The following is a 12,285-nucleotide window of genomic DNA, read 5'->3' on the forward strand; positions in this document are numbered from 1 at the left end:
TTGTGACACTTAGCAGAGCAAGTCGTGGCATGCCTCATACTACAGTACCGCCGTCATGCGGGGTTAATGGCTGCTGAATAAGCTCGCTTCCAGGTAAGTGTACATACTATACCTACAGCGGGCAGTATGCGAGTAAATAAGAAAAAAATAAATGGGTATACCGTATCCATATTGTCGGATCGTGCACGGATTTTACGCCACCGTTTCATAGGAAACCCCCCAAAATCGCTGACTCGTCCTTGACTTTTCCCATTGAATGGCCTGTGCGATAATGTCCTCGGGAAAGATCCCCATCGTCGACTTTGGTTCTTGGGTGGGCGGTAAACCCCAGGAGCGCAATCGGATTGCCAGCGACATATCTAATGCCTGCCGCCATGTCGGCTTCGTCTATCTCGTCAACCACGGGATCGAACATAGCCTCTTGACCGAGGCGTTTACATGGTCCAAGAAGTTCTTTGATCTTCCTATGGAGAAGAAAATGCTTGTACCGCATCCCCCTGGTACGGGATGTCTTGTTTCTCTATACTTTTCTCATAACTGCCGTAACCTTTTTTTTTTATGACAAACTTTGCTTTACACGAATGACTACATATTGACTGTGCGGCATCAAATCTCCGCCCTCAAAAAGGTTTTCTCGTTCACAGGGGCTACTCATGGCCCGGTCTGGAGAAGGTCTCCCAGCAAGAAGATCTGGCCGACCCCAGCGACCCGGCAACAGCTACCACCGACATCCGCACTGTCCCGGACGTCAAGGAGAGCTTTTAGATCGGCAGTGAAGAGCTCATAGAGCAGCCAAACGTGTGGCCGGCCGAGGCCGACGTGCTCTCGGAGCTTTCCGGTTTCCGTGCGTTCATGGTCCGCTTCTACAAAGAGTGTGCCGCGCTGTCTCTAGAGGTGATCCACGCCATGGCCTCGGGGATGCAGCTGTCGCCATCCGAAGAGGCGCACCTCATGGCCTCGCACGCGGGTTCCTTGAACAACCAGCTGCGCCTGCTGCACTACCCTCCCGTGTCCGGGGCGTCCCTCCGTCGCGGGGAGCTGGCGCGGATGCCGGCGCATTCCGACTGGGGCACCATTACGCTGTTATTCCAGGATGGGGCGGGCGGGCTCCAAGTCGAGGATCCGGGTTCGTCGGGCCGCTTTGTGGATGCATCGCCGGTGGATGGCGCTGTCGTGGTCAACGTCGGTGATGCCTTGATGCGGTGGACGAATGGTAGGACGCTCTTTGGATAATTGCTCCCTTGCGGCGTATTGATGCTTGACTTCAAGTTGGGCGAGGCGTAATCGCTGACTGACTATGTTTATTCCGTTCAGGCTATTTCAAGTCCACCCTGCATCGTGTCGGTAACCCCCCAGACTACTCTGAGATCACAGAGCCACAAGGCACGAAAACTGACCAAGGAGATTTGACCCCATCTCGCTACTCTATCCCTTACTTTGTCAGCCCAAATCCCGACGCAGTTGTTGATTGCTTTGCTTCCTGCGTGACCAAAGACAGGCCACTAGGATATGAAAAAATCATGTATGAGGACTACAGAAGGATGCGAGCGAGCACTCAGTACTGAAGATGCAAAGCCCTTGATGGCAGTTGCTGTCCGGAGGCTTCCGTGCGCAGCCATTATGTTCTAGTGTATATAGTCTGTCCTGGAACGGACGGCTTCGGTCGTGGATGCAGATGGTGGTCAGACTTGTACTTTCGGTTGCTTACTGATACCGTCATATTGATTGACCAAGACACACCTGATGTGGATTATTTCATTGCCCTCTTATGTGTTATTTGGATCAAGCATGCTCAAGAAAACCTGTTTCGAGTTGCGTAGTATAGAATAGTAGTGAGAAGCCAAGACGGGCCTCGATCATCCACAGCTCTATTTGGCAAGATCGACCTCAAGTTCTTCCTTTTTCACAGTACACATCAGTAAGTCATTTGATCCAAGCTAGACACTTTGCCCAGAAAACAAGACAAACTACCCCACAGATACCCGATTAAATGCTGCTATAAAATCTGTCAATCAACTGTACCTGCAGAGTTCCCATGGTGGGATTTGTAACCGAGCTGTCTGGGCAGTGGGGAGGGGTTTGAAGCTCGGTACCATCAAAATCAGGCTGATATGCAGACTAATCTAAAGGGTCCTAGCCAGTCGACCCCCGCGACGGGAATCTGCCTCCGCAAACAGGTTTGAAGGCCAGAATCCGTTGCCATATAGGGAATACTTACAGAAACCGAACTCTTACAAATCTGGGTCAGGGTGGAAGGGGAATGTGCCACTCGGCATTGTTGCCAGACGGACGGTAAGGATGGTCAGCAATGAGCAACCGTGATGAGAAATAGCGACATGTGTGGCTATATTAATGACGGCGAATTGCCGCTTGCCTCTCTCTCTTGTTTATACTGGCCCACCTCGTAAGTTTAGGACCATTTACGCACGTCTGCTAATATTTTTTTTCTTCTTCTTTTCTTCTTCTCCGGACTGAGATCAGCAGCTGGCAGTCCATTCTTGTATTCGCTTCCAGTGGCTAAAAGTCAACAATGTGGAACTCATTGATGATCCTTTCCTCTTTGGCCAGCGCTGTCTCCCTCGTTGCTGGCCAATGTGTGCCTACTCCCGGAAAGGATGGTCGGTACACTATCGAGTCGGATGGCATCAAGGCGCAAGTCAGTCACAAAGAACGGCATGTTGGGATGCCGGGCTGGTACGATCAATGACCTTGCTGACAGTTTCGGGCAGTTCATTCCCTACGGCGCTACTCTTACCAACCTGTGGGTGAAAGACAAGAACGGCGAGGCTGTAGATATCGTACTGGGATATGACAATGCATCCTACTACCGTAAGCGAGGTCTGAGAGCTCAATAAGTCAATGAAGATGTTTCAGAGCGCTTACTCCATAATCATATCCTATAATGCAGCCGTTGACCCGAGCCACCCCGTACTCAACGCCATCCCAGGCCGCTACGTGAACCGGATCGGCAAGGCGACGTACAGCATCGACGGCGAGACGTTCAACACGGAGAAGAACGACGGCGAAAACACGCTGCACAGCGGCACTAACAACTGGTCCTTTCGCTTCTGGAACGTGACGGACGTGACTGCGTCGTCCATCACCTTTGGCATCATCGACAAATCCAACTCGTCGCAGGGCATGCTGGGTGATGTCCATGCGCAGGTGAAATATAGCGTCGAGGGCGGCGCCTGGAACATCAGCATGGAGGCGACGGCGCCCGATGCCAAAACACCACTCATGCTGACGCAGCACACCTACTTCAACCTAGACGCGTACCGCGACCCGACCGGACCAAAGGTCTGGAACCACACGCTGCACGTCCCTTTCTCGAGCAGGTACCTCGAGAATGATGATGGGGCGCTGCCGACCGGCCGAATTCTCACGGCGGCGCCGGGAAGCATCAACGACTTTGCGTCCGAGCCTGACATCCTCTTGGGCAGGGCGAGGGATGATCCAGCCTTCCCGGGCAACTGCGGCGCTGGAGGCCAGTGCGAGGGTTATAATGGCTTTTGGTTGATCGACGACGCTCCCGTAGGGGCTGTGGTCGCCACCCTCGCCAGCGAGTTCTCGGGGATCAAGGCCGAGCTACGGACCGATCAACTTGGCATGCAGATCTACACGTGTAACTGGTTCGACGGCACCAGCCCACTCAAGTCGACCCAAGGGACAGAAGAGGTCAAGACGGTGGGCCGGAGCTCTTGCGTCGCCATCGAGGCGCACGATTACACCGATGGGATTAATCAGTGAGTCTTAAGAAGATCATTCAGAAGATTGTTTCATTCACTGAAGATACTGACAAGCCTTCTTTCTCAGTCCGGAATGGGGTCGCAAGGAGGCACAAATCACTGGCCCTGGGGAGAAGTATACTTGGGAGTCATCGTGGACCTTTTCGACGCTCTGAGGGATCAATCCAGTTGACCTCTTGCACAAAGTTGATTGAATGGTTGTAGCTTGCCAAAGGTTGTCGAGGGTACCCAAAGCAAGTCGTTAGATCGAAAATCGGATGATATCGTCAATATCAATTGGTAAATTTGTGGCGTGCTTGTAACGTTGCTCATCCTTATCGATGTTCTGTGCGAAAGCTTTGCCTAGGAGAATTAACCAATAGACCCCACGACGATAAGTCAGCAATTTTGTGTGCAAACCGGCTGATCTTAGCTTTTGTAGGTCTTCGGATATCTTTAGCTTGCAAGCTGTTGACAGTGTGCCATGAAGGGCGATTTGCACTAGACTAGACACTTTGGTCTCGATTTGATCTGCACCGTGATGTGCCTTTTCCGGGGTTGCTACCAACCAACGAAGACAAAGCTAGTCGAGCCGAGCTCTGCCATTGTGACCAAATAGCCACCCGTATAGAAACCAGTCATCGAGAAGAAAACTTTCTTCTGAGCTTCATCCTAACTTGGCCATCGAAGGCACGACAGCAAACTTATAAGGTAGCTGTCCATGCTCTGCACCAACAAAGTCGCCACGTTAAACCTGTGACGCGCAGCTTTGATCTTACTTCGTACCTTATAGCTCGCCTACCTGCCCTTGCATCCATACCTTGCTACATTAGGCATGGTATTGTAAGGCACGCGAGGCACTCAGCATATTCGCCGCCGAGCACAACTCCTTGCTAACTGCGCGGCGTGAATTCGTCGAAACCAGCGAGGAGGTGGGAATGCTCGACCTGTCGCCTCGACTCCATGTCACTCAACCTCTTCCCTAAGGAGTTCTGAATGTAACAAGCCGAACCGCTAAAGGTACCTCACCATGACGACTTTGATGTCCTACCAATTCCAGTCTCGCCGCAGCCTTCCGGGCCTGTACTCGCAAGGCCTCGACGAGTCTTTTCAGAAGGGGACGAGAAGGTAGTACGTGTAATAGAAAACATCACATGGGTGGCCGAAGGGATAGCAGTGACGCCATTTCTTAGGCCTGTGTTGTGTGCGTAGGAACAGTACAGAAGTTCTGGAGGACAGACAGGAAGAGAAAAAAAAATCATAACCAAAAAGGCGATGCAAGCCACCGCCACGTTGCTAGGTTCGTATCGTACCTACCTAATTAGAACAAGTTCCCCACAAAAGCTTGCGAGCTTTTGAGCAAGTTTTCCGCCGCCTTAATTTCCCGCCAAGCACTGACCTACCCTTGTTGATTTCTTACCCCACCTTCAGCTCAACTCGACCCCTCATACCTCTTTGGTGACCTTGATGAGCCGGGCAGGACCATGATTGGCTGCTTACCAGGGCGCGCTTGGCTCCCCTGCCACGAACGGAAGCTAACATGGATTGTAATGCTTCCTTCTCGCCAACGTGCGGGCTAATTGAGCACATTATTTTCCTGGTTGCAGTTGCAATGTTGCACCAAGGGTTCAAGAAACATTGCTACCCGCTAAGATAGTTACTCAATTACCAATGGTATGGGCCAATGGAGGACGACTAAGCAAGGCTTAATCCTATCTACCAGGGTTCAGCGTGCAGTGTATGCTTGATTTGGGTTGTTTTGGTCCCCGTTTTTGCTCGTTGTCCTTTGCTCCATGGCTTTATTTTTTTTTTCTTGTAGCAACCTAGCTGTATCGCTCGTGAATTTGACCACGACTGAAGGAATAGCAGTTATTACTCGCAGCTGAGGCTCAGTTTGAAGCGGCTTCAATTAAAAATTAAGGTGCTGCCAGCCTCATCCACAGCTTAAAAAGCTACCTAAGCAGAAACCTAGATCTAGCTCTATCAGTAGCCCACACCAACAACCCGGTACGACACAACATAGATCTGCAAGGTTCAGGACGGCTTCACACCAATCTCGGCTGTCCGGCGCCAAACAACAAGCCAGTTGTACGTTGATAGAGATAAAAACAAAACTTGCGCAAACGCGGCCAAGCCGGCTACAACAAGCCAGGGACAGACCTTTCCAACAATGTTGTTATGGACGTAGCCACCGACAAGGATTCGGGTTAGGTTAGGTAGTATCACAGTATTCCTTTTCCCTTCGGTCTGGACCCCATGCCTTCCCAAAGGGAATCAAAGCTAAGGTAACTCAAGCTGCCAATGTGGGCCAGCACGTTGCTTAGCTGGCTGAGAGATTTTTCACGTAGCATATGATATGATGATTACCCATGCCCAAGCTTCTGGGCTTTTTTTTAAATAGACATTGCTTTCCTCCAACTTCGCGTAACCTTTTTCTTCCTCCCCTGTCGCTCACCTCCAAATCAAATCTCTTGCACCAAGCTAGTTTTCAAGCCGAACAGCGTTCAAGGGCATTGGGAAGACCGCAACTCCAGCACACAAGCCAATTCACATCTGAACTCCTGCTGCCGTCAACTCCACCATCCACGCAGACAAAATAAAATGGCGATCCTTACCTTCCTCACCGTCCTCACGGCGGCCCTTCCCCTCGTCAACGCCCACTTCGGTCTTGAATACCCATCGTGGCGCGCCAACACCCTGTCGGATGAGAACGAAAGCTACAGCCAGTGGACCTACCCGTGCGCCGGCGTTCCCTCGAACGCGACTGGCAACAACGTGACCGACTGGCCTCTGGACGGCGGCTCGCTCGTCCTCGACATGCACCATCCTTGGACCTACCTGTTTGTCAACCTTGGCGTGCAGATCAACCCCGGCTCGACCGTTTCAAACTTCAACTACTCCCTATCGGGCCAGACCTTTTGGAACGTGACGGGCAACGGCACCCTCTGCATCGAGAAGCTGGACCTGCCCAGCGGCTTCAAGCCCAAGGACGGCGACCGCGCCAGCATCCAGGTTGTCACTACTGACAGCGGTTCGGCTCTGTACAACGTGAGTCCACTTTTCTTGACATCTCCCCACGTCGAGGACTCTGATAGTAGCAATATGTATAAAACAAAAAAATCTTGACACATTCGCTGACACACGCTCGTTTCTAGTGTGCCGACATCACCTTCAGGGCCAACGCCACCAAACTTTCGGGCGACAAGTGCAAGAGCTCCGACAACGTCAAGGCCTACCAGGTCCAGTCCGGCGCCGCCAGCAGCAGCAGCGGCAACGGTGGCAGCAGCACTACCCCCAGCCAGCCTAGCAACACCGGTGGCGTTGCCGCAACTGGCGTCAGCACTCCGGTCCTGACTTCAGTGGTGGGCTTGGCTGTTTTGTTTGCTTACAGCATGGCCTTGTAATTGGAGACGGTGCAATCTTCATGAAAGTTATGATAAATGCGATTTGGAGGCGTAAGTGTGTTGAGCTGTGCAACACGTACATAGCAGTTGACGTTTTAATTTAATTCTACAGACTTCAGTTCGTTTTGTTTCACGGCCAATAACTGGTTTTAGTTTTTGCATTGTAAATAGCGAAGCTTTAGGGGACAGGTGTACACCAAAATGAGAAGTGCTTTTACCTCCATCTTCACAATGAGAAACGGTGGGAGACTGCCAAAATCCATACAAGTTGAGTGATGCAAGGGTGTGTGCTATTATGCTTACTGCGTACAGGTTTGGGGGGACGAGTAGAATGATGTGTATGGTGTGGTGTGCTTATGCGATGACAAAGATGCGCGTATTAAAAGCAAAAAAAAAAAAAAAAAAAAAAAAAAAAAAAAAAAAAAAAAAAAAAAAAACAGCACAAAAAATCTTGAAATTCAATCCATCCCGAAGCCAAGGATGGTGTGAGAAAGGCTTTTGAAGCCCAAAAAAACCCAGAATATATATGTCGCCTGCAGAAACAATCGCTCGCCTGTAGCAAATAGGTATATGCGAAAAGAGAAACGCGTAGAAAATGGAAGTAATGAACCACCCCTCAGGGGCCGCAGATGCAAGTTAAGCCAAAACAGTTAAAAGCCATTTCTGTACGTCGTCTAAATTATCAATCATGTGTCCATCCCCTCATTTGGAGCCAGCTTCGGTCTGTCGTTGTTGTTGCTTAGCATATAGGTCTGTGATGAGCTTTCTCATTGTGATACGTTGTGCCGGGTTGGGAACCAGCATCTTGGAAACCAGGAGCTCCACAGTATCGTCAGTGTTCAGCCTCTCCTTCGCCTCGTTAACTTCGCCGAGCCAGCACTGCATCTTTGCAACCGCATTCAGTGGCTGTTGGTGTTGTTGTTGCATGGGTGGACCTCTGCCTACTTGGGCTGGCAGGATTTGGCGTGCACCCTGGGGTCTGTTGAGGTCGGCAATCTGCCAATGTAGAGGCCTCTGATTGGGCCTTACGCTCCCACGGGAGTCGGGCAGTGGAAGTTTCTTCAGAACGTACAACATGGTAACGCCGAGAGCCCAGACATCGCCAGCAGGGCCACGAAGCTTCTGACCCAAAAATTCGGGTGGAACGTAGTAGGGCGTACCCGCTGGGGTGTCGGGGCTTCGTGTTGGTGTCGAGAGCCCCATGTCAATGAGCACGGCTCCTCGTTCTCGCGAGTACAGGATGTTTGCTGGCTTGACATCATTGTGGGCAGAGTTTCGAGAGTGCATATAGTGGAGCGCCCGACCAATGTCAATCAAAATCTGCCGGGCATCATCGCGGGTACCGACAAAGAAATCGTTGTTCAATCCACGCCATTTTCCCTTCTGCTGTAAATCAGGCGCTGGAACGTGCTCCATGTACAGTGAAAGAAATCGCGCGTCGCCGCCGTATAGCTTGGGGATCTTTGGATGCTGGAGGGGTACATGGGCTTGAAACTCGCGCTGCCATATGTCTGCCTGTCGAATCAGGGTCTTCTCGTTGTCTTGTGGCCGTACCTGTCCGTTGGATGTCGGTGGCGCGCGGGTCTTGAGTACTTTCACTGTGATGACGGAATCCCCAGGGACATCCGGATGATCGTCGACGACGCCCCTGTAAACGCTAGAAAGTACTGTCGATGCGATGGGATCCATTTTGGTTATTCGATAAGTATCCAACTCGCAACCACCAGGAATGTCGACTGTGTCACCCTCCTCTATGTCCAGTAAAGGATGGCCGGTGAAAGGAATCAGCTCTTGTCTGCCTGAAGCAGCGGGAAGCGGGAACACGAGTTTATCGGCCTTGGGTGGGAGAAATTCGATGACTCCGTCCTGGGTCTGTGGAGATGTCGGGTTGCTACGAATACGCCTCGCTTCTGGCCCAAGCGGTGTTTCTTCGTCCTCGTTCAGGGATCGCTTGCCAGAAGAGTTGATCATCTCGCTCAGCGATGACCCGGACGACGATAACGACGGGAGACGACGAGTAGCGGGCCTCTTCTCGAGAATCCGAAAGTCCAGTACATCAACATCTTCGACCCCAATTCTCCAAGTGCCTGGATGCAGAGCTTTGACGTCATCGGGCAAGACAAGGTACTCTACGCCTGGACTAGCAGGCGGAAGCTGCGACACCCGTGTTAATGAAATGGGAATATCGGACTTGTTGCGGAGAATCTGATTGTCGCTGCTGGGATCGTAGTAGAGTTCGCACCATAGCGTAGGCGCAGATGCTTCATCCCCTTGTTGGCCACCGAACAAGCCTGGACTACTGCCCGGGATCCTGACGGAAAATTTGATGTCCTTGGACGTTTGAGTAACGGCCATGACCCTGTGTTGGGGTTTGTCAATGCCCTCGGGTGATGCGACTTCGGCGTGAAGCGCAAGCCATTCGCAATTGTCCAAATTTCCGGGTGATACCGACCGAGCTCTGAGCGGGCGCACAAGAGTCCGTATGTCCTTGTCCGGTGGTACTACCAGCTCGTCAAGGTGTACTAGGCTGGAATCTTGAGACCGGAAAGATTCATCCTGTTGCACTCTCATGCTTTCCATGCGCGCATCGAACTCCGACTGAGAGAAAGGCTCCGTCTTCTCGGTGAATGATTGCGTCGGGTCGGATGCGCCGGCCGGGTCCCCGCCAGCGGCCATGGCGTCCAGCGGCCGCGAGCGGAAGCTGGCCAAGCCCCGCCGCCGTTTAAGGCCCCTCAGAAAACGACGAGCAAGCCCCGCACACTGCTCGAGAACAGGCAACGGGTCGGATGCTTGGACAAAGAAAGGTGTAATACAAAGCAGATCCTGGACTGTAAGTGGCGACAGTGCGACTGTGACCAACCGGTCCAACCGTTGTGGACGAACGAAAAATAAGGTACGCAGCCGATGGATGACTCGACTCGTACGTGCGCGGTATGACGGCTAAATATCGCCAACAAGAAATCAACCACACTAACTGTTCTTGTCACAACTCCAACAAGTAGCTTTCAGCGGTATGGGATAGGCAAGTGGGTGTGGTGAAATGAAATGTGCGTAGTCCGAACAAAGTGGCACGCAAAAAAACGAGATGGATTCCAGATGCGATGCGATGTGCGGGCTTATCCAGTAAGTAGAGCGAAATTGTGCGAAACAAGGTTTGTGCGGACCGGGAAAAAAAGCGACGCTGGCCAACTATTAAAACGACACAAACTCAGGGGAAATAACAGCCTTTTGGCGCGATCTAACTTGGCTTGCAGATGACAAAATGCCAAAGGAACACGAGGAACAAATGGTCGATATGGAACAAATGCGCTTCCCGAGACCACTGTCAGGACTCCCCCGCGTGCTCAAATGGTCATGGCCCCAAATTGTGAAGGGAAATGGATAAGAACAGGGAAGATGGGAGAAACAGTCAGATGCGATAGCAATTCGAGAATTAGAGAGAGGGCTGCTGACGAGGGGGTAGGGGGGGAGGGCTCCAGCAGGCGGCAGCGCTTTGCGCAAAACTCAGCCTCACCAGGCCCGGTCCTACTCCCAGGGCAGAGTCATGGCTGAGTAGTGTGGGTGGCCGTTGTATGCAGGTGCCATCGCCCGTCAAGCCCTTCGGTCCAATGAAGCTGCGCCACTAACGGAGAAACTGGGACCACCCGACTGGCTTTGACACTCGACCGGGGTTTCGGGAGGAAGCCGCATCTCGCGTGCCTTCTTCCCAAGTCCAGTTTTCAGCAATTGCTACAATTGCAGACGATTGGTACGATGGATGGCAGTTCGTGCTAGGAGTGTCAATCGAGAATCGACGTCATTGACTGAGTCCCAGTCAGACATATCCATAGATAATAAGCGAGCGCATGGCGCGGGTGTTCAGGTGAGCATCGAAACAAAGTATCAGGTGCCTTTGGGGGGAAGAGGTGGTCGACATGACAATTCGTAATCAACTTGATTTTGGGCAGACTCAACAGGTGGGTGGGCGGACAATATGTGGCTATACAAGCAGCTGTGGCTTGAGTGGGAAGAATTTAGCCATCTGAAGACAGCTGGCGACAAGGATCATGCGTGCTGGCCGCGCCGGAGCGGAAGAACGTTTCAGCGCTGGAATTATCGATAATCGTTCCATGTTACCAAAACCATTTGCCCCACCACGAGGTGGAGCCCTGGCAGCCTTACTGCCTTAGCTTGTAGCCTGAAGCGTTAGGCACTCAATAGTGGAGTAGGACAGTTAGTCTGACTCCACTCTTGAGTGCCTAACTTCTCCGAACAGTCGTACAAGCAGTCACCAAGAACGGAGCCGGAGGCATGGAAGAAAATGGCAGGCTTGCAGCCGGGTAACAATAAACCAAAAGACTGTCCGTCGATAGGAGGTACCAGCAAGCTCGCTCGCAATGGGTTTCAATGTATTGTGGGCTAAACGTTTGACTTAAGCACAGATGTTCACAGAGACTTTATCTCGGTTCATCAATCGCTGGTAAAATCCCTTTAATGTTTTGGAACAGGATAAATAGATTGCATATTTTGCACAAAGTACAGCATTTATCATCACGTGATTGATGATACCAACATTGTCCCGACATAATGATGATGCCACACAGTAATATCGTCTGGCGCAACGGCAACCGAGGATAGCCAATGCCCGACAACGCACCAAACAGTACCAAAATGGTGGCCCTGGCAATCCTCGTGTGATTAGTGGGGCGATTAGTGATTGGCTGTGCTTTCTGTGATGGGTGGCCCGAAGTGGTATTCAGACTAGGTCTGCCTAAGCTGAACCAATCAGAAAGTCTGGAGCTAAGCTCCTTTGGGCCTAGCCCATCCCTAGACGAAAATTCCGCATTGTGCGGGTGGGTGAAACCGTCAGCTTATCCCTGCTTCCAGTTTTCTTGGCTGGGCTAGGGGCGAAATTGGGTATCTCGACCGCCGCCCACCTTTGCACCTCACGCATCCCTGGGCGAGTTTTCATTCCCACCGTCACTTCCCATCATCTTTCATACACTCCGCAGCTTCAGCATCGTCATCCACCTTCGAACGCCCTGTCCCGAAAGTTCCTGGTGAAGAGAACAATCCAACATTTTTACTTTGCAACCGAAAACATGGAGTGTGTAACTTGCTGCATCTAAATGGACTGCCAGGCCCTGTCGAGACCTAGACCACTACGATTAACG

At 51.7% G+C, this 12,285-nt stretch overlaps 4 protein-coding genes across 4 annotated transcripts; 3 read left to right on the top strand and 1 right to left on the bottom strand.

The window, feature by feature from the left end:
* Positions 1 to 271: 271 nt before the first annotated feature.
* On the top strand, positions 272 to 1,699 carry PgNI_07178 (uncharacterized protein; the record flags this gene model as incomplete). Its single annotated transcript, XM_031127194.1, is given in 4 exon segments — positions 272 to 500; positions 629 to 747; positions 766 to 1,213; positions 1,315 to 1,699. The coding sequence occupies 4 exon segments, from the start codon at positions 272 to 274 to the stop codon at positions 1,563 to 1,565; spliced, it is 1,047 nt and encodes a 348-aa protein (XP_030980782.1). The 3' UTR covers positions 1,566 to 1,699.
* A 544-nt stretch (positions 1,700 to 2,243) lies between these two features.
* Positions 2,244 to 4,960, top strand: PgNI_07179 (uncharacterized protein). Its single transcript, XM_031127195.1, has 4 exons — positions 2,244 to 2,656; positions 2,730 to 2,829; positions 2,909 to 3,746; positions 3,817 to 4,960. Exons 1-4 carry the CDS (start codon positions 2,531 to 2,533, stop codon positions 3,902 to 3,904), a joined length of 1,152 nt encoding a protein of 383 aa, XP_030980783.1. The 5' UTR covers positions 2,244 to 2,530; the 3' UTR covers positions 3,905 to 4,960.
* Positions 4,961 to 5,673: 713 nt separating this feature from the next.
* On the top strand, positions 5,674 to 7,571 carry PgNI_07180 (uncharacterized protein). Its single transcript, XM_031127196.1, has 2 exons — positions 5,674 to 6,776; positions 6,884 to 7,571. Exons 1-2 carry the CDS (start codon positions 6,330 to 6,332, stop codon positions 7,130 to 7,132), a joined length of 696 nt encoding a protein of 231 aa, XP_030981414.1. The 5' UTR covers positions 5,674 to 6,329; the 3' UTR covers positions 7,133 to 7,571.
* Positions 7,572 to 7,834: 263 nt separating this feature from the next.
* On the bottom strand, positions 7,835 to 9,808 carry PgNI_07181 (uncharacterized protein; the record flags this gene model as incomplete). Its single annotated transcript, XM_031127197.1, has 1 exon — positions 7,835 to 9,808. One exon carries the CDS (start codon positions 9,806 to 9,808, stop codon positions 7,835 to 7,837), a length of 1,974 nt encoding a protein of 657 aa, XP_030981413.1.
* Between the last annotated feature and the right edge of the window lie 2,477 nt (positions 9,809 to 12,285).

The sequence above is a fragment of the Pyricularia grisea genome (assembly GCF_004355905.1).
Source record: "Pyricularia grisea strain NI907 chromosome Unknown Pyricularia_grisea_NI907_Scaffold_4, whole genome shotgun sequence".
NCBI lineage: Eukaryota > Fungi > Ascomycota > Sordariomycetes > Magnaporthales > Pyriculariaceae > Pyricularia > Pyricularia grisea.